At 36.3% G+C, this 22,332-nt stretch overlaps 1 protein-coding gene across 10 annotated transcripts in view; it reads left to right on the plus strand.

Annotated features, from left to right (window-relative positions):
- Positions 1-22,332, plus strand: part of CHD9 (chromodomain helicase DNA binding protein 9) — a 235,678-nt gene that overhangs the window by 143,284 nt on the left and 70,062 nt on the right. For all 10 annotated transcript variants that reach the window (XM_045442757.1, XM_045442756.1, XM_045442760.1 and 7 more), the window contains 8 exons: positions 383-529; positions 1,492-1,560; positions 1,639-1,694; positions 2,587-2,704; positions 6,227-6,313; positions 6,504-6,641; positions 15,355-15,476; positions 18,944-19,187. In XM_045442757.1, the coding sequence (XP_045298713.1) occupies positions 383-529; positions 1,492-1,560; positions 1,639-1,694; positions 2,587-2,704; positions 6,227-6,313; positions 6,504-6,641; positions 15,355-15,476; positions 18,944-19,187 (981 nt within the window). The remainder of the gene's footprint in view (positions 1-382; positions 530-1,491; positions 1,561-1,638; positions 1,695-2,586; positions 2,705-6,226; positions 6,314-6,503; positions 6,642-15,354; positions 15,477-18,943; positions 19,188-22,332) is intronic.

Raw genomic sequence — 22,332 nt, forward strand, 5'->3', positions numbered from 1 at the left:
AGCTAAATAGAACATGTCTTTACTCTTCTCAACAATAGTTTCTAAAGACAGGTAATAAAGGTATTACTAATAAAATATGTTTTGCCCAAGGTGTGAAGTGGTTAAATAAATCTTTTTTAATTGTAATAATTTCTAAAGAAAAGTAATAATGGTATGACTATTCTTTGTTATTTGAAATGTTAGGAAGTAGAACAAGATTCTGAGCCTGTGGCAAAGGGGAAATTATGATCTTCCTTTAATTAAAAGGAAAAATGAGAAAAGATGGATGTTGAAGACAATTTCAAAAATTTAATGTACAAAATTGCCACACTAGGAGTAATTATTTTTAAAGTCTTTCCTTTAAAATCTGTCATATAAATATGATCCTTATGGTTCATTACAGAAAAGAAGATCAAATCGTCAAATTAAAAGAAAAAAATATGCGGAAGATGTAGAAGGGAAACAATCTGAAGAAGAGCTCAAAGGTTCTATGAAAATAAAAAAGAATTCAGCTCCTTTACCTGGTGAACAGCCTTTACAGTTATTTGTGGTAAGACAGATCTGGGATTATAAGTACAAATCATTTGAAGTCAACATACATTCTTTAAAATACTCTCATTATCTTTCCTCCTAAAATCTGCTCCAACTTTTCCTCCTGGATTCCATATTGTAGTTAAAGGAACCATTAATTATTCAGATCAGAAACCTAGAGATTCATCCTTTCTGTTTTCTTCCTTTGCTTCTTCATACAGTTTATCACCTTGTTTTTCACCCCTTACATATGTATTTCTGAAACTCCTCCAAATGCTATCCTTTTTGCAGAATATTTCTGAATTATAGTCCTGATCATAGTACTTCTCTACTGAAACCTCCTCTAATAGCTCCCCAAGTCTTACAGAATAGAATGATGTGTTTTTAGCCCAGTGCACAGAGCCCTTTGTGTGGATTTTTTTTTGGTGGGGGGGGGGGGGAGGGTGGGAGGGAGGCCTTACCTTATGTCACTTCTTCACAAGCACTGACTCCTCTGGCCTTATGAATATGGGTGCACGCTCTATATCTCTGAGTGTGCATCTTCCTCTCTGTGCGTTCTTGTTACCTTCCTTGTCTGGATTGTGGCCCAGCCACTCACCTGCCAACTGAGTGATCTGACACCTTGGGCAAGCACTTATGTTCTCTGTGCTTGAGCTTCCTAATCGGTACAGTGGAGACAATAATGGTACCTACCTTGTTGTGTACTTGTGAGGGTTAAATGAGTTAATATACATGAAATGCTGATGATCACACTGAGCCCATTAAGCACAGTACGTGTCCAGTGATGAAGATGCAGGTGCTGACCAGGACAGTAACAACAGTGATGTTTTTCCATTTTTGTATTCCTAACATTTAACACCACGCCCGGCACGCATGCTAAATAAACATCCGCTGAATTTTAGTGTGTTCGTAAACCTACAAAGTAGCAACTAAAGGAGTTTTTAAAATGTGACGTCGTATTTTCTTTCTTCCCTCCCATAGGAGAATCCAAGTGAAGAAGATGCTGCAATCGTGGATAAAATCCTGTCTTCTAGAATTACAAAAAAGGAAGTAAGTAATCTCACATTGCGTTGCACACTTTACGTGGCCTGAGTGCTACACTCCTAAGTGTTGATTTTATTTCCTTAGGTATCACCTGGAGTGATGATTGATACAGAAGAATTTTTTGTAAAATACAAGAATTAGTAAGTATCTGAGATAGAAAAATAATAGAAAATACTGATTTAAATATAAATTAACGTTTAAATATATTAAGTTAAATTATTCTTTTTATTTTATCTGCATTTTAAAGTGTTTAATTAATGCATGAACTTAAAAGACTGCAAACCCTTTATGTTAAAATTTAAGGGAATTTGGGGACACCTGGGTGGCTCAGTCGGTTAGGCGTCCAACTTCGGCTCAGGTCATGATCTCACGGTTCGTAAGTTCAAGACCCATGTCAGGCTCTGGCCTGACTGCTCGGAGCCTGGAGCCTGCTTCGGATTCTGTGTCTCCCTCTGTCTCTGCCCCTCCCCTCTCACTGTGTCTCTCTCAAAAACAAATAAACATTAGAAAAAAAAAGTTTAAGGGGATTTTCTTCCAGAAAACACTAATTATTAACATCAAAATGAAAGAATAAAATATTCTTTTACAAATTATAGACGTTACTTGTTATGTTGTTGAACTTTTCAGATTTTATTCCACTTTTTCCTATACTTATGTGACAGAAAGTGTTTTAAATAAAATTACATTGGCTTTGAAATAAGTTAGCTTTCTGATCATAACAAAACTAATACAGTGAAGAAGTAACTGATAAATCGCATGTCGTTGCCCTGATGACTTGGTTTACCATTCTGTCTTGTGTGGCAAATTGCACATGTTTATACCACAGTCTCCTTAGGATATAATGATCACAGTGGCTTTATTTTAGAAATTGTACGGAGTCTGTTGGCATTAAATGAAATGATGAGCTACCTATTCATAAAGTTGAATATTTTGTATTGGATGCTATGATTAAAAATAAATCTAAAAAAACAAAACAAAACAAAACATGGTTTTCTCTGTCATTCTAATATATTGCTTTTATAAACATTTCAGCTCCTATCTTCACTGTGAGTGGGCCACAGAACAGCAGCTTTTGAAAGATAAAAGGATCCAGCAGAAAATCAAACGATTCAAACTGAGACAAGCACAAAGAGCACATTTCTTTGCAGACGTAAGAAAAGGAAATAAATGAAACTATTATGTGTTGAACTCTGAACACATTTGGTGTTATTTATCAACAATTTAAGTCTTATTCATTTTAATTCTTAGGCTTCCAAGTTTGATATTTGAATACAAATGCCATCTTCATATAGTAATTTTCTCTCCCCAAATTTAGCTTGGAAACTAGCTGCAGCAGGAGCACTGATAATTCAGAGGGGCAGATAACTCTTCTATTTTTATTTTATTTTTAGTTTTTTCTTGTATTTTTAGTCACATGTATTTCAGGACTTAAGAGTTGAATATGAGTGGGTTAATGTCTCAAAGAATTTTATCAGCAGAGTTCTTCAAGTAATGGAAATGGTAATGTAGCAAATAAGTGGAAATTTAAGATTTTTCAGTACATGAAATATGTTGCATATTTTCTATGCCAGGTGGTGTGTGTATGAACAAAAACATCATAGGAATAATTCACTTGAACGGTCTCACCTATTAGTTGATAGCCTTTTCTGCTCTAAATTTTTTTTCTTTCTTCTTTTAATGGGCTTATTTTAGAGCCGTTTTAGATTCATCTAAATTTTTTTTTAACTTTTTAATTTGAAGATTTTTTTAGAGTTTCTATTTTGAAAATCTTAAGTTGTAAAAATAGTACAATGAATTCACATGCGTATATATCTGTATCTATATCTATCTTTATACTTGAAGTATAGTTGACATACAATGTTATATTACTTTCAGGTGTACAACATAGTGATTCCACTAGTCTGTATGTTACACTGTGCTCACCACAAGTGTAACTGCCATCTGTCACCATACAGCAATCACAGCACCATTGACTCTATTCCCTATGCTGTACATTTTATTTTCCCACATATATTTTAACACGATTCCCTAAATGTTAACGTTTTACCGTGTTTGCTTTTCATTCACATTCGTTCTCCCTCTGCTTCAGTCTCTGCCTCTCTCCCATGAACATTCCTTTTTTCTTAAACCATTTGAAAGCAAGTTGCAAATACATCAGTATTTAAGTTTTCAAGAATTCTGTTACATAATAACATAATTAACATTGATATCGTATTAACCCATCTGCAAAACCTTATTCATATTTCAGTAACTGCTTCACTATTTTTATAGCAAAAGATGTGTCTTCGTGTTTATTAAACTGGTCCAGAATCCAATCCAGCATCATATGTTGAATTGTGTTGTCATATCTCTTTTAATTGGTCTTTCTTTGTTTTTCATTACTTGAACATTTTTAAGAGTATAGTTGGGGCGCCTGGGTGGCGCAGTCGGTTAAGCGTCCGACTTCAGCCAGGTCACGATCTTGCGGTCCGTGAGTTCGAGCCCCGCGTCGGGCTCTGGGCTGATGGCTCAGAGCCTGGAGCCTGTTTCCGATTCTGTGTCTCCCTCTCTCTCTGCCCCTCCCCCGCTCATGCTCTGTCTCTCTCTGTCCCAAAAATAAATAAACGTTGAAAAAAAAAAAATTAAAAAAAAAAAGAGTATAGGTAATGGCGCCTGAGTGGCTCAGTCAGTTAAGCATCTGAATCTTGATTTCGGCTCAGGTTATGATCCCAGGATTGTGGGATCCAGCCCCGCATTGGACTCTGCACTGAGCGTGGAGCCTGCTTAGTTAGGATTCTTGTTTTTCTTCCCTCTGCCCCTCTCCCCGCCTTGCTCGCTCGCTTCCTATCTCTCTCTCTCAAAAAAAAAAAGAAAAAAAAAAAGAGTATAGGTGGTAAATTTGGTGGCGTCTGATGCTTCCTCGGGATTCAAGTCATGTTAAAAGAACATTGCTATATTGTACACCTGAAACTAATGTAACTCTGTGTATTGACTCCACTGGAATTAAAGTAAAAAACCACCACAGAAATGATACTGTAGCCTTCTCAATAAATCATATTAGGAAGTGCACAACACCTATTTGCCCCATTACTGGTGGTGGTAACTTTAATCACTAGATTATGGTGGTATCCAGCAGATTTTTGCACCATGAAGTTACTCTGACTTCCTTTCTAATTATAAAATCGACTTTAAAAATTTGATGATTCTAATGACCTCCTCAGTTTATGGATGCTGGAAGGTCAAAATTTTTTCACCTCCTCACTCTAATACAGAAATTTCTAATGAGCTAAAGATTTTAGAAATACTTAATAATCTTTTAACTTTTCACAAAGACTAATTTTTCTCACTTGACTCAGGTACAACATAAATTGGAACTATGCAGATTGTCTTAAAGTACCTCGTTACCATTCTGATGTTGGGCAGTGTCTTTGTTATCAAGAGATCCCGAGATGATACCATTGTTCAGGAAGGATTTGAGACAGTGAAGAGAACTAAAGACAGAACCATGGAGCCCTACAGTATTTAAAGGTTAAGCAGAGGAGGAGAGGCAGCAGAGATAGTCGAGAAGGGCTATTGAAAGTAAGGCGTTGAGGAATGAGTAGGAAACAGCCAGGCAGACAAGAGAAGGAACAACAATCCATTCAGAAGGGAGAAGAACGAGTATAAAAACATGGAGGTGTGCCATAACATGGAGTTTGAAAAGGCTGTGTTTTTGTACTTTGGGAGCATGAAATCTGGGGTACAGCTGTGCCAAGCAGTAGGAGGTGAGGCTGGAGGAAAAGGTACAATCCTGTTTATTCCACACAAACCAATATGGGCCTGATCCCCAAACAAGGGAGGGTCACTGAAGGATTTGAAGCAGGGGAGCCATGGGTAAGATTTATATTTGAGAAAGATCACCCTAGGGTCAATGTGAAAATGGATTAAAGGGAAGCAAGAAGGTAGTCGAGGACTAGTTAGGAGGCTGTCAGAGTCCACGTAAGAAGTGACGAAGCAGGGAGAATGAGGAAGGAGGAACCAATCTGAGCTGTCATGAAAGGCAGAATCTATAAGAATTGATGACTTACTAGATGTGGGAGATTAAAAAAGAGAAAGAATCTGAGCTGACTTCTCCATGTCTGACTTGTGTAACTGGGAATAAGGGGGTGGGGGCAGTGCTGTGTTATCACTAGCCTAGTAGGAAACTGCAGGAAAGAAATGCACATAGGTTGAAGAGTAAATGAGTGCAATTTGAGGTCACTCAGAGAGTCCTCATTCATTTAAGTCATTGGGTCCTGAGCCCAGGAATCATCAGTAGATCAAGAATGTTTGATACAACTGATAGATGGGCCTACAGGTGGGGTGGTTGGCCTCCAACACATAGACCTGAGGAAAGTGGCAAAAGAAAGGTACAGAGACCCTTTATGGAAAATTTTAAGGAACGTGTCTTCTAGAGTAAGCTACTCGTCTAAGGTACCTTATTTTTTAGTGTTATTTGGTTGCTTTTATTATATGTAACATGCTGATTCATAGTATAGACAAACATCGTAGGTATCTTTTGGAAATTAAAAGGGAAGTATCCCATTCATTGAAAATTTAATTGAAATCAAACTTATGTTTGCTGTATAGAAGATAGCTAGTTAAATTGTGTTTATAACGCTTTTATCTTTCTACTTCTTTGTCAAATATCGATCAAGTTACTTTTTAATTATAGATGGAAGAGGAACCATTTAACCCAGACTACGTTGAAGTAGACAGAGTGTTAGAAGTCTCTTTTTGTGAAGATAAAGACACTGGTGAGGTAAATATTTAGTTAAAAAAATTAAAAACCTAAACTTGCCACATGTTAAAACCTACTGTTCTTGAAAAATTAATGACCTAAAAACACCGAAAAATGTTTCCTTAGTTTTTATGGATGTAGGGTGAGTATATTGAAACTGTTTCTAGCTACTCTTTTTCAAAATGATAAAATGAAAAATTTTTTTTTACAGCCTGTTATTTACTACTTAGTAAAGTGGTGCTCATTACCGTATGAAGATAGTACTTGGGAACTAAAAGAAGATGTAGATCTTGCAAAAATAGAAGAGTTTGAACAGTTACAAGCTTCAAGGCCTGACACAAGACATTTGGTAAGAACTGCGTCTTAGACAACTTCATAAAATCTTAACACTTCTCTGTTCAACAGGTTTTATGTAGTCTTTGCATTTTTAATTTCGTTTTTGGCACACAGTGAATACTGTATTTTAAAAATTGCTACATAATATCTTATGTATGTTAATTTATTCCTCTAAAAACTGGGTATTCCAGTTTTTGGCTGTCATAAACAATGCGAACATTGAACATGGAGCCCTTGTACAAGTGTCTGTAAGACAAATCTGAAGTGTAATCACTTGGTCAGAGCATATGTGCATTTATAATTCTGATGAGTATTTCCTTCAGATTTCCCTCCAGAAAAGTTGCAAATGCTTCTACCTTATCTCTGAATTTAACAGTGTCCCACTACTTTTTCTCTCAGGCCATTTATAAAAATATCAAGAACAGGGGCACCTGGGTGGCTCAATCAGTTAAGTGTCCAACTCTTGATTTCAGCTCAGATCACGATCTTACAGGGTTCATGAGTTGGAGCCCTGTAATGGACTTCGCACTGGCAGTGTGGAGCCTGCTTGGGATTCTCTCTCTCTCTCCTTCCCCCACTTGCTCTCCCTCTCTCTCTAACATAAGTAAATAAACAATAAAAAATACATCAGGAATATCAGTTTCACTGGCCCCTGGGTGGCTCAGTCAGTTAAGTGTCGGACTCTTGATTTCAGCTTGGTCATGATCTCACAGTTGATAAGATGGAGTCCCGCATCAGACTCTGTGCAGATGGTGCAGAGCCTGCTTGCGGTTCTCTCTTTTTCTCTCTCTCTGCCCCTCCTCTGCCCACACGTGCGTGCACACACACACACTCATTCTCTCTCAAAATAAATAAACTGAAAAAAAATGTATCCGTTTCAGCTCTAGGTGGAGTTATTAATTCTCTGTATGTATAAATTAAGGAAAAAATCCTTATTACACTCACCTTTTCCTTTTCTATAAACCAGTTAATTCTCTATAACTAAATAGTTCATCTCTTTCCATAATAGCTTTATTTTAAAAGAACCTTTTAGGGTCGCCTGGGTGGCTCAGTTGGTTGAGCATCTTACTTTGGCTCAGGTCATGATCTCTCAGTTTGTGGATTCAAGCCCCGCATCGTGCTCTGTGCTGGCAACTCAGAGCCTGGAACCCGCTTCGGATTCTGTGTTTCCCTCTCTCTCTGCCCCTCCCCGTTCACATTTTGTCTCCATCTCCCTCAAAAATAAATAAACATTAAAAAAAATTTTTTTTTTACATTTAAAAAAATTTTTAAAGAAACTTTTATATGGAATGTTGGTAAAAAAGCCTACATAAATTAAGTACATTGGTTTTTGTTTGTTTTTTGTTGTTGTTGTTGTTGTTGTTGGGGTTTTTTTTGTTTTTTTTGGCTGGGGCAGTACTAATCTCTTCCCTGGTCAAAAAAAATTAAAAAAACTTGAACAGGTTATTGACTTTTCTAATACAGAAACTAGAATTCTAGAAGGCTCTGGCAAGTTGTGTTATTGCTAATAATTCTATAATTTTTTACTTTGATTTATTTTCTTTTTCTTTTTAAATTTTCTTTTTTTAATTTACTCCAAATTAGTTAGCATATAGTGCAACAATGATTTCAAGAGTAGATTCCTTAATGCCCCTTACCCATTTAGCCCATCCCCCCTCCCACAACCCCTCCAGTAACCCTCACTTTGTTCTCCATATTTAAGACTGTCTTCTGTTTTTTCCCCCTCCCTGTTTTTATACTATTTTTGCTTCCCTTCCCTAATGTTCATCTGTTCTGTGTCTTAAAGTCCTCATAAGAGTGAAGTCATATGATATTTGTCTTTCTCTGACTGACGAATTTCGCTTGGCAAAATACCCTCTAGTTCCATCCACGTAGTTGCAAATGGCAAGATTTCATTCTTATTGACTGCCGAGTAATATTCCATTGTATATATATACCACATCTTCTTTATCCATTCATCCATTGATGGACATTTGGGCTCTTTCCATACTCTGGCTATTGTTGATAGTACTGCTATAGCCATTGGGGTACCTGTATCCCTTCGAAACAGCATACCTATCTCCCTTGGATAAATACCTAGTACTGCAATTGCTGGGTCATAGGGTAGTTCTATTTTTAATTTTTTGAGGAACCTCCATACTACTTTCCAGAGTGGCTGTAGCAGTTTGCACTCCCACCAGTAGTGGGACTTGCACCAATACTGCAAGAGAGATCCTTTCTCTGCATCCTCACCAACATCTGTTGTTGCCTGAGTTGTTAATGTTAGCCATTCTGACAGGTGTGAGGTGGTATCTCATTGTGGTTTTCATTTGTATTTCCCTGATGATGAGTGATGTTCAATAATTTTTTACTTTTAATTCCTAAAATTGTTTATTTCAACTCTAAAACATAAGATTATTCTGTGAATCCAGTTTTGGGGGCCAACCAAAAGAAATTCACAATGAGACCTATTATGATTTTATTAAATATTTTGTCCTGTCCTCTTTCAAATGTAATTTGGTCACAGAAATTTCTTACTTCACCGAAGAGGGAATTTATACATGGAAAGGCAGGCGCAGATCACTTTTCAGTTAGCATCACAGTGAGGAAGGCTGCCATGAAAAATGTGGAGATATGACGTAAGAGTAGGAAATAAATTAATTGTTCATGAAATAGATCATATTTTTATAACTCTTTTCTGTTCTTCTTAATTTATCTCTCAGTAATATCCATCATCTGTTACCAAGAGAACAGCAGCCTTACCCCCATTCCTTTGATTACAGAATGCCTTCCCTTGTACTGGGAAGCAAAAGTGTTAACTAGTTAAGGGAGGGGTGGGTCAAGGGATACAATGGAAAGGAAAGATTTTCTTTTTGGAATTGGGGACTGTGCCTCAGTGGTAACCTAGTTTTTTAGCCTCATCAGTCAGTGATCCTCAGTCAGAAGTGCATATCAGAATCACTTGGGAACTTTTCAGAAATTCAAGATGCCTGGTTTTCTATTTCCTGGCTTCAGAATCAGAATGTCTGAGAGCAGACCCCAGGCAAAAGTGTTTTTAAAAAAGATGATTTTGATACACATGACTGAGAAAAGCACTGCCTTAGTCCTTGATAAAGGGAGATTAGCCATTAGAAACAATCCCCTTAATTCACATACCACATGCATTTGACAGTGGTGCAAGCTAACATAGTTAAATACTGTAGGAGGTAAGTGGATTTTTGCTAGGCTATTATTAAATAAAACAACATATAAAACATGTAAAGTGTTTTTAGAGATTCTGGAAATTCAAATTCACTGGATACCATTTAAGAAATGTTTTCTTTAGTAAACCCTGATTGTATTTAGTTCCAGCAGAGCTTTAATTGCCAGCTGTTTTCAGATTACTAATAGCCTATTTTGTTTTTCTTTCACAATTACCATATGCTGACCCTGACCATCCTGGTAATTTTTAGAGGTGTCGTTTTGTTGATTAGTAACAATATACTCTCACTTGCAAGTGGGAGACCATAGGAAACCTTGCATTTGTTTCTCAGAAATGTATTTATCCTCCCGAGACCTAGATCCTACTAGTTTGGGGCTAGAATATTGTTCTCTCTCCACCCATCCATCAGTCTTAAGAAAGTTTATGTCGGGGCGCCTGGGTGGCGCAGTCAGTTAAGCGTCCGGCTTCAGCCAGGTCACGATCTTGCGGTCCGTGAGTTCGAGCCCCGCGTCAGGCTCTGGGCTGACGGCTCAGAGCCTGGAGCCTGTTTCTGATTCTGTATCTCCCTCTCTCTCTGCCCCTCCCCCGTTCATGCTCTGTCTCTCTCTGTCCCAAAAATAAATAAACGTTGAAAAAAAAAAAATTAAAAAAAAAAAAAAAAGAAAGTTTATGTCTTGGCTATCCAGAATAAATTCATGACAGAGCTTTTTATTACTGGGGAAGAAAAAATATATTGAAAAGTGGGACTAAAGTATATATGTAAATGATTTTTTTTTTTGCGTACAGTGTTATGCTTCTAGATTTTTTTTCAAAGAAATTCGTTGTACCATGAATATCAAAAGTGGTATAGAGAAGTATGGTAGATTTAAAATATGAGTGAAAATTCGATATACATCATCCTTTTTAGTCGGCTGCCTCTGCACTAGTCCTGGGGTGTAGCCAGGTGAGTCCACGTGAGCACCTGAAGAAGAGTCTCTCAGTTAGCTATGTAGCCTTGTGGGTTTCATGGATGCAAGCCCTATTGGGTTTCAAAGCTAGATGTTTTGGGGGCTCATCTCTCAGGTTCAGATCTTAAAAGTTGGGGTACCAATATACAGCATTTAAACCATTTGCTTCTCAGGGAGAAGCTTAGAGTTGTAAGTTCCTTCCTGATTATGGGTCACTTACACAGGGCACTGGGTTTATGGCGAGATTGTGTCTCAGCCTGTCTCACCTATTTTTTTCTCATTTGCCTGATGTGTAGGAGTTACTCAGCTAGTTTTGGGGTTGCTTTCAGAGGAAATTGTTGCATATGTAGTTGTAGATTTAGGGTGTCTGTGGGAAAAGGTAAGTTCAGGTTCTTCCTCTGTCATCATCTTGAACCAGACCAGCTACATCATATTTCTAAAAGATAGTTTGAGTTTGAAGCAACATGCAGTAAATTGCATATTTGAAGTATACGGTTGGGTAAGTTTTGATGTCTGAAACCATCACTATTATCAAGATAATGAACTATCCATCACTCCCATATTCTCATGCCCCTTTGTAATCCCTCCCCTCAAAATCTTCCTTCCTCTAACCCCATTCCCCACCTGTAGGCAATTACCGATCTTCCTTATGTCACTATGAATTGTTTTAAATGTTCTTATACTGTTCTTTTTGTATGACTCCTTTCATGTAGCATTTGAGATTCATGTTATTGCATGTATTGATAGTTCATTCATTCCTTTACATTACTGAGTTGGATTTGTTGTAATATCCCACAATTTGTTTATCCATTCATCTGTTGATGAATACTTGTGTTGGCTATTAGAACTAAGGTATTATGGACTTTAGTATACAAGTCTTGGTCTAGACATGAGCTTTCATGTCTCTTCAGTAAATACACACGAGTAAAATGGCTGGGTCATATGTTTGGTGTTCTGTTTAATTTTTTAAGAAACTGCCAAACTTTTTCCTAACTGGTGATACCATAATACATTCTCCACAGAATTGTATAAGAGTTCTAGTTGCTTCACATCCTTGTCAACACTTGATATTGACAGTCTTTTTAATCTTAGCCATTCTAATATGTTTTTGATGGTACGACATTGTGATTTTATATGCATTTCCTAATGATTAATGATGTTTAGAATCTCTTCATGTGTTTATTTGCCGTTAGTGTATTTTCTTTAACAAAGTGACATTTAAATATTTTGCCTATTTTTTATTGGCTTGTTTGCTTTCTTATTATTTAGCTCTAAGAACTATTTATGTGTTCTATATATAAGTCCTTTATCAGATATATGATTTGTAAATCTTAGCTCCTAGTCTGTGGCTTGTCTTTTCACTTCTTACCAATGTCTATAAAAGAGCAAAAGTTCCTAATTTTGATTAAGTCCAGTTTATCTGTCTTTTCCTTATGGATCATACTTTTGGTATTTTATATAAGAAATCTTTGCTAGAAATTTTTATTTAGTTTTCGGTAACATTTAGGTCTATGATGAATTTTTTTTATGCTTTATTTTTTTAATTTATATCCATGTTAGTTAGCATATACTGCAAAAATGATTTCAAGAATAGATTCCTTAATGCCCCTTGCCCATTTAGCCCATCCCCCCTCCCAAAACCCCTGCAGCCACCCTCTGTCCTTCATATTTAAGAGTCTCTCATGTTTTGTCCTCCTCCCTGTTTTTATATTATTTTTGCTTCCCTTCCCTTATGTTCATCTGTTTTGTATCTTAAATTCCTCATATGAGTGAAGTCATATGACATTTGTCTTTCTCTGACTAATTTCGCTTAGCATAATAACCTCTAGTTCCATCCACATAGTTGCAGAAGACCAGATTTCATTCTTTTTGATTGCCGAGTAATATTCCATTGTATGTATATGTGTGTGTGTGTGTGTGTGTGTGTGTGTGTGTGTGTGTGTATACACACCACATCTTCTTCATCTGTTGATGGACATTTGGGCTCTTTCCATACTTTGGCTATTGTCGATAGTGCTGCTATAAATAACATTGGGGTGCATGTGCCCCTTTGAAACAGCACACCTGTGTTCGCTGGATAAATACCTAGTGCAATTGCTGGGTCATAGGGTACTTCTATTTTTTGAGGAACCTCCATACTATTTTTCCAGAGTGGCTGCACCAGCTTGCATTCCCACCAGCAGTGCAAAAGAGATCCTCATTCTCGACATCTTCACCAACATCTGTTCTTGCCTTAGTTGTTTATGTTAGCCATTCTGACAGGTGTGAGGTGGTATCTCATTGTGGTTTTGATTTGTATTTCCCTGATGATGAGTGATGTGAACATTTTTTCATGTGTTGGTTGGCCATCTGGATGACTTTGGAGAAGTGTCTATTCATGTCTTTTGCCCATTTCTTCACTGGATTATTTGTTTTTTGGGTGTTCAGTTTGGTAAGTTCTTTATAGATTTTGGATACTAACCCTTTATCTGATATGTCGTTTGCAAATATCTTCTCCCATTCCATCAGTTGACTTTTAGTTTTGCTGCTTGTTTCCTTCACTGTGCAGAAGCTTTTTATTTTGATGAGGTCCCAATAGTTCATTTTTGCTTTTGTTTCTCTTGCCTCTGGAGACGTGTTGAGTAAGAAGTTGCTACGGCTAATATCAAAGAGGTTTTTGCCTGCTTTCTCCTTGAGGATTTTGATGGCTTTCTGACTTACATTTAGGTCTTTTATCCATTTTGAATTTATTTTTGTGTATGGTGCAAGAAAGTGACCAGGTTCATTTTTCTGCATGTCGCTGTCCAGTTTTCCCAGCACCACTTGCTGAAGAGACTGTCTTTATTCCATTGGATATTTTTTCCCGCTTTGCCAAAGATTAGTTGGCCATACTTTTGTGGGTCCATTTCTGGGTTCTTTGTTCTGTTCCATTGATCTGAGTGTCTGTTTTTGTGCCAGTACCATACTGTCTTGATGATTACAGCTTTGTAATACAGATTGAAGTCCAGGATTGTGATGCCTCCAGCTTGGTTTTCTTTTTCAAGATTGCTTTGGCTATTCTGGATCCTTCCTTGTTCCACATAAGTTTTAGAATTGTTTGTTCTATCTCTGTGAAGAATGCTGGTGTTATTTTGGTAGGGATTGCTAGGTCAATGATGAATTTTTAGTTAATTTTTGCATATAGTATATGTATGGATCAAAGTTCATTTTTTGCTTATGGGTATCCTATTGTTCTAGCATCATTTTGGGGGGAAAATAATTATTTTTAGTCCACTAAATTGCCTTTCCTACTTTGTCAGAAATCAATGGATTTCATACATGTGGGTGTATTTTTAAACCCTCTGTCCTGTTCCACTGACCTATTTGTTATCTTTACAACTGTTCCACCCAGTCTCGATTCTTTAACTTTTACAAGTCTTGAAATCATTATAAATCCTCCAACTTTATTATTTTTCAAATTGTTTGGGATCTTTCTAGTCTTTTGCATTTACATATGGTTTTAGAATCAGCATGTCAATTTCTACAAAAACATTGCTGGGATTTGGTTAGGTTATGTTGAATCTGTTTTTCAGTTGGAACGTATTAACAATAATGTTGAGACTCAGTCTCTGAAAGTCCATTTATTTACCTCTTTAATTTCTCTTAGCAATGTTTTATAGTTTTAAATATACCACTCTTACATGATTTTGTGAGATGTATTCCTAAATAGTGCATATTTTGGATGCTGTTATGATAATTTTTAATGTGTTTGTAATTGTTTCTACGATGTAGAATATAGTTTTCTGTATATTGATCTTGTGTCATGCAACCTTGCTAATAAAATCACTGTTTAGTTTATCTTTGTTGTAGATTCCACAGGATTTGTCCATAGACAAATCATGTCTTCTTCGAATTTAGTTTTACCTCTTCATTTCTAATCTTAATGCCTTTTATTTCTTTTTCTTGATTGATTGCACATGTTAGAACCTGCAGTACAATGTTGAATAAAAGTGGGGACAGTGGACATGCTTACCTTTTTCCATTCTTAAGGAGATAACATTCAGTCTTTAATCATTAAGTATGATGTAAGCTTTGGCTCTTTTCGTAGATGTACCGTATCAGGTGAGGAAGTTCCCATCTATTCAAAATTTAATGAGAATTTTTATCAGGAACAGGTATTGGACTTTTTAAATCCTTTTTCTGCATCTTTTGAGATGATCTATTTTTGTCTGTTGATCAACATTGATTAATTTTCAAATTTAAACTACCTTCCATTCCTGGGAAAAATTCACTTGGTCATGATGTATTACCCTTTTCAATATTGGATCCCATTTGTTAAAATTGTGTTATGAAATTTGCATCTGTATTCATTAGAGATATTGATGTGTAGTGAGTTTGTGTAATATCTTTGATTTTAGTATCAGGGCTTCATGGAATGAGTTGACATATGCTGCCTTCTTCAATTTTCTGGAAGAGTTTGTGCAGAACTAACTTGGTCTCTAGATGTTTGTAAAATTTTGTCATAACACTATATAATGTTATGCTTCTATAATTACTTTAAAAGCAATGCTTTTACCATGTATGAGATGTATGGAAGATTAAAAAACTCTGAAATACATCATTCTTTTTTTTTTCTAAAGGATCGTCCTCCCGCTAATATTTGGAAAAAAATTGATCAATCCAGGGACTATAAAAATGGCAATCAACTCAGGGAATATCAACTGGAAGGACTCAACTGGCTCTTATTCAATTGGTACAATAGGTAGGTAGTACATCTTAATAGAAAAAAATTGTGTTGTTTTATTATTTGTGTCAAAATATGTTAAGTAAAATAGGTACTGATGTTGCTGTATTGTTACCTCATGGAGTTTTTTTTATTAAAAGTGAGATTACCTCAGGAAAATATATAAATTACAATTTAGGATTTTGACTTCAGTTCCTTCCTTTAACGGTATGCCAATCAGATGATTAATTAAGATGATTAATTAATTTAAATGATTAATAATAAAATTTGAAATACCTTTCTTACCATCATAAAACATCTGTTGTGTTACAAAGTATTTTTCAGTTTATCAGCTTAGACTGCTATCTGCCAGGAATTGAATCTGGTTAGTAAAGTGTGAGCAATTATACCAGTAAGAATTAGGTAGGTCTATTATTTAAGTCTTCAAGAAGCAGTTTGTCAGCAGTTGATGAGGAGTAGAAATCAAAATATAAGGGGTGCCTGGCTGGCTCAGTCAGTAGAGCATGCAAGTCTCTCAGTCTCAGGGCCATAACTTCAAGCCCCACGCTGGGCATGGAGCCTACTTAAAAAAAAAAAAAAAAAAAAAAACAGAAGCAGAAATCAAAATGTAAGAACCTAGTAATGAATTTACCCCTTTAATTATTTTCCATGTTGTTCAAAATGCTGTGTGGAACATTATCTCACTTTTTTACTGAGAAGAAAATATAATTGCAAAAGAAGTGAAAAACAGACCCATGATTGAGAAAGTGTGGTGGTGTATACAAAAGAGCAAACAATAAGGCATTGTTATTAGTAATAACAGCAAAATTTGATGATGCTTTTATTCAGAATCATTCTTCCGTGTTTTTACTTCTCACTTGATTCTTCTGAGTTGTTACACTGAGTAATGGGGAGTCATGAGATGCAGTCATATGGAGTTGGGGGGACTTGTTACCTCTCACAGCACTCTTCTAGTTTATATTTTCTAAATATTGACTTTCATTTTTCTCAGGAGAACCTTCCAGGTAAAATAGTTAACAAAATATTGTTTTACTTGTATTCCCTCACCAGTACCCTTCCCATGGCCTCCATTGCTTGTTTTAAACTTTCAGCAGTTCCCTCACAGCCCTCTATCACAGCCCAGCCCTTCTCACTGCCCATGTGACTGCTCCGTAGAGGAGCCCAGGGCCCACAGGTGAGCTTGTTCAGATTCCTGCCTGCCTTCAGAGCCAGGCCTACAAACGTAGCTCCATTCTTAGCTTTTCTTACCCCATCCTCATGTACCAGAAGTTAAAAGGTGCCTCCCCAGGACCAGGACTCAAGCTGCTACCTGTGTTCTTGAGATGCAGCTCATCCAGTTTTCTCAGAACCTCACTTCGATCAACTCTCATACCTCTGTCACTTCTTCAAGCCCTCTCAAGAGTAGTGCTGTCCCTTCACTCTGAGAACAAATCTGGGTTTAACCTGTTGTAAAAATACAAGAAAGAAAAGAATAAACCTTCTCTTCTTGGCTCTGTTTCTCCTTCTGGCTGCCTCGAGCCCTCTTTGTAATTTCTAGGAAGAGCAGGCCATATGGTCTCTTCCCATTTCCTCATCTCCAGCTCTCTCTAAACCTGTTGTTTGGATTTGATTCTCTATCTTTGTAACGCTCTGTTTCCCAATCCAGGAGGTATTTTTCAGCCCTAATTTGCTGTGTCCCTGCTGCAAATTCTTGATTTGTGATTTGTGTAGTAATTGCTCCTTCTGTAAACTTTCCCCCATTTTCGCCCCCAGCAGCTTCCATAGTGTGACTCTGTCCAGACTCTGTGACTTTCAGGTCTGCTGGTTTTCCTTCCTCTGCCTGCCCTTTCAGTATTGCTTTTCCTCCTGAAGTTCCTCTTTTGCTCTCTTCTTGTACAGGTTTGTTCTCCACCCCTCCCCCTTTTGCCTTCACTTATCAACAACATCCTAATGGTCTCGTATCTTTATCTCTAAGACCTTGAACTCACTCCAAGCCCATATTTCCCTTTGCCTCTTGCTACCCTTAAAGTCTATCTCACCAATTCTTTAAACACAAAATTCAAAATTAACCATATCACTTCCTGTTTCCTCCATGCCAAACTTGTTCTTCTTCCATATTTTGTATTTCAGTTAAGAATAACACAGTTCAGGGGTACCTGGCTAGCTCAGTCAGTAGAGCATGCAACTCTTGATCTTGGGGTTGTGAGTTCATGCCCCATGTTGGGTGTGGAGCCTACATAAATTAAATTAACAATAATACAGTTCGTTTAGTCAACCAGACTGAAATCTGGCTGTCATCTGATACCACGTATATCTGGTTGGTCACTAAGTCTAAATCGTTCCAAGTCATAATTAACTTACTCTCCTTTTTGCCCCCCTTCCTTAGTCCAAGTGCCCCATCATTGTTTCCTGCATTATTACAGTACTTCACCAATTAGTGTCCCAGCTTCTAGTCACCTCACCTTCTAATAACCACAGCAGAAACCGAGTAAACTTCAAAATACAAACCCAATCTCATCAGGTTTCTTTAAAACTTCTCACTGACTCCCATTGCATAACAGAATGATGTCTAACCTTCTTCATTTATGACCTCTTCATATCTCAATAATACCCCCTCCTTTTACCCTCATCTCAAAACCATATTTGTAGTCTCCCAGTTGGTCATGTTCTTTACACCTCTACTCCTTTGCTGTGCTCTCTGGCAAAATCCTACCTATTACTAACCTCTTCTCTGAAAGGGATCTCTTCTACTCTCTCTTTTTGCCAGAGTTGGACACTTACTCCTCTGAGCTTCTTAATAAACTTAACTCTGATGATTCTCAACTGGCCTTATAATCATCTGTGGAACTTTTTTTTTTTTTTTTTTTTTTTTAATTATAGCTGCTTTTATCCTACTCCATACACATTGAATCATAATGTGTAGGGGAAAGCCCTGGGTATCTTGTGTTTCTTTCAGGCTTTCAGGTTCTTCTAATGCACAGCCAAAGTTGAAAAACAGTGCTTTATTTGTGCTTCTGTGATAGCACATTGCATAACTGTTTGTTTGTTTGGTCGTTTATTTATTTATCTATTTGCATGTCTGCTTTTCTAATAGATACAAGCCCCTGGAAGGCAGAGAACATGTTCTATTTCTTTTGTATCCTATCTTCTCATACTGTCCCTGAGATAATAGAAGGTATTTAATAAATGCTTCCTGAAAAAATAATATATTTAGTTTGCCTTACTCTCGCCATTTCATTCTTTAACAAATCATACCTCTAACGGGTGATATCTTTATTTTGGAGCGACAAAAATCTACAGTTTTCCCTCTTCAGGATTATAATAAAATTATAACTTTATATATATAAATAATGATATGCCTATTCTGCACTTCAGCAACTTTTATTTTTTATAAATGCAAGTATTTTAACTTGATCTTTGATTAATTCTGAATATTTATCTTTAAAGACATTGTAGTGTACAGAAAAACCCAATGTATACATGGATAATATATTTGTTTATTTCAGACGAAACTGCATTTTAGCTGATGAAATGGGTCTTGGCAAAACCATTCAGTCAATTACATTCCTCTACGAAATCCTTCTGACTGGGATAAGAGGACCTTTCCTGATTATCGCTCCACTTTCTACTATTGCAAACTGGGAGAGAGAATTCCGTACATGGACTGATATTAATGTTGTGGTTTACCATGGGAGCCTGATTAGCAGACAGATGATACAGCAATATGAGATGTACTTCAGGGACTCACAGGTGTGTTGCTGGTGATTTTGTTGGTTGTTTGAAAGGTCAGGTTTGAAAAAGCTAATTACTACACATTCATTGTTTTCAAATTAAGGATGCATATTATTTGCCTACAAACGTCTTTGTTCAGGCTCTTCATTCATCATATCTATTTTCCAATAAATTTTAGTAGCTGAAGAGAACAATAACAAGGAATTAGGTTCATGTTCTAGTTCACTATAAAGTGTGCCAATTTATACAAATGTACTAATTTGATTTTATCCCTAATATTTCAACTAGAATAATTGTTTTACTGATTGCTTTTAAATGCACATTAAATTTATTTTTAGAATAGTATTTGTTTCTTTGATCATCCTCCAGTTTTTTCCCCTCCATTTTAAAAATTTAAATCTTCAGTGAACACGATGGGTTTAAATGCCTATTCAGATAAAACCTCGGTTCTCTTTCATGTTCAAAGGATTTTGATTTTTAGACATATTTTAAAGTTTGGTTTGTTTGTTTTGTATGCAGATACAAGCACACCTCTATATCTTTTTCCTGTTTGGATTGGTTATTCCAGTACTGTGGTGATTTGGTGGCTTTCTTCTCCCCCTAAATCCTAAAGGCACATTTTCTGTTTTCCTTTGGCCTCTTACTCTTTAGCAGGAGATTTCTTATTTTTCAGCTAAATACACACATCATAAAATTAAGAGATGACATCATAATAAAGAATTTTCTAGCAGAAAGTTAAATCTAGAAAGCATTAAGTGCTAATTGCAGTTCTGAGTGGTAGGTAATAGGACTCTTTTAGATTAAGAATTTTATTAAGAAATAACAAAATCAATAAAAACATAGTTCACACAAATTATACTTTTTAATTGGAATAGGTTTATTGCCTAACACTCTGCCTCAGTAGCACCTTAACATTTTATTTTTCTTTCACTGATTCTTTTATTTTATAAGGCTCATTATAATACATGGCCAAGTCAAGGGATATGATACAGTTTGAAGTAAGGTAATGTGCCCAGCCTTCTACTGCTTTTCTTACCAAGTGTAACTGATTTTCTACCTATTGGAGGCTGAAAATGGACGTATTAATTGATTTAGTTCCTTCAACCTCATTGTCCCTCTTACTTTTATGCTTGAAACAATTACATCTCCTATGAAATAAAGCATCTGTTTAACCCTTAGGTATTCCTCAGTTTTATTGAAACTGTCACCTTTGTACCTTTCAAGCCTATGACATTTCAGTTAGATTATAGTTTGATTTCCTTCTACAGTGTTTTATTCTTCCCAATCATACATTTGTAGAATTTAAGAGCTGTATGCTATCATAAAAATGATTATGATTGACTTAGTTCTATATATACTATATATGTATATAGTTCTATATATACTATATATGTATAGTATATATAAAAGGCATAATTAAAACTTTGGGAGCTTAAGAGATGTTTAACAGGGTTGCAATTTTAATATATGTCTCATGTGAGCTTGGTATGAACATGAGAGCCTAAAAGCTAAAAGATTCTTGATGTGTTATAAACTGAATAGTATATATAAAATATTATATTTTTGTAGTAAATGTTATACATTCTGGAAAAATACTTTCTGACAGGTTTAAAATTTAAAAAGGTAAAAATGTCTGCTTTAAAGATGAGATAAATAGATTTGTGCTTTAAATACAGATTCAAGGGGCACCTGAGTGGCTCAGTCAGTTAAGCAGCTGACTTCAGCTCAGGTCATGATCTCACGATTTGTGGGTTTGAGCCCCGCGTCAGGCTCTGTGCTGACAGCTCAGAGCCTGAGCCTGCTTCGGATTCTGTGTCTCCTTCTCTCTTTGTACCTCCCCTGCTCGTTCTCTATTTCTCAAAAATAAATGTTAAAAAAAAAATCTAAAAAATAAATACAGATTTAACTATGAGCTCTTTCAGGTATATTTTAATATAAATTAATTGAATATTTACCTTCTGCTATCATAGTAGCAGTAAAATTATGCTAACATTTTCTGAATTACCCTGAAAAAAGTAACAGAGATAATAATACTAATAATCACAAATATTTATTGAGTAATTACCATGTGCCAGGCAGTATGCCATACATTTTAGAGGCAATATTTTGCTTAATCTTTGTAATGCCTACCTTGTAAATAGGTAATAACATTAGCCCCATTTACAAATGAGGAAACTGAGGTATAAAGAAGTTATATAGTTTCCTCCAAAACCTCACCAAAACTGGGATTAATAAACCCAGGTCACTTAGACTCAAAAGCTCTTATTCTTAAACATTGTGATGTCAGTTTTACTGAAAGCATCCTATCCTAGGTTGTTAGAGCTGTGTAAATGCCATGAACTTACACTTTACCCCTATTCTAATAATATTCTACTGGATCAATTTAATGGCCATTGTATATGATCAATAGTAGGAATTAAACCCTAAATCAGAATATACAATCTTTCTTAACCCTTCATTTATCCTAATCCCTAATAATTTATAGTTTTCAGTCCCATTTAAACATTCCTTTGACTTGGCTTCTAGGTTGTCGTGCTGTCCTATATCATTACCCATTCTTTCTGAAGCCCCTTTTACTGGTTCCTTCTTATCTTCCCTATCTGAACTTGGGGGTGACCCAGAGCTCCATCTTCAGACTCTTTCATATCCATACTTATTCCATCAGAGGCTCCATTCAGTCCTACAACTTGAGTACCATCTGTACTGCTAGAAGCTCCCAAATCTTATCACCAACTCTAACCTCTTTCCTGAATTCCAGAGTCCTATCCAAATGCCTGTTCAGCTATTCCACTTGGATATCTAGTAGTCGTCTCAAATATAACATGGCTAAAATCCTGAATTTTCTCTTTGTAGTAAATAGCAGCACCACCTTCTAATTGTTCAAGATAAAAAAAATCTGCAGTTAAGCTTGAATCCTCTTTATCTCACTCTATACCTATCCATTAGGTATATCTCCTTTCAAATCCTTTGGGATCTCCTTTCAAAATACATCTAGAACTGAATACTTCTCATGACTTCCCATGATGATCTCTTGCTTGGATTACTATGGCAGTCCCTTAATGGGGCTCTATGATCTGTCCCTGGCCTCTTTCAGACCATTTTTACCACAGAAGCCAAAATTACTCTTTTAAAATACATGTCAAACCATGTTACGCTTGTCCCA

Source organism: Leopardus geoffroyi, chromosome E2 (genome assembly GCF_018350155.1).
Source record: "Leopardus geoffroyi isolate Oge1 chromosome E2, O.geoffroyi_Oge1_pat1.0, whole genome shotgun sequence".
In the NCBI taxonomy this organism is placed as follows: Eukaryota; Metazoa; Chordata; class Mammalia; order Carnivora; family Felidae; genus Leopardus; species Leopardus geoffroyi.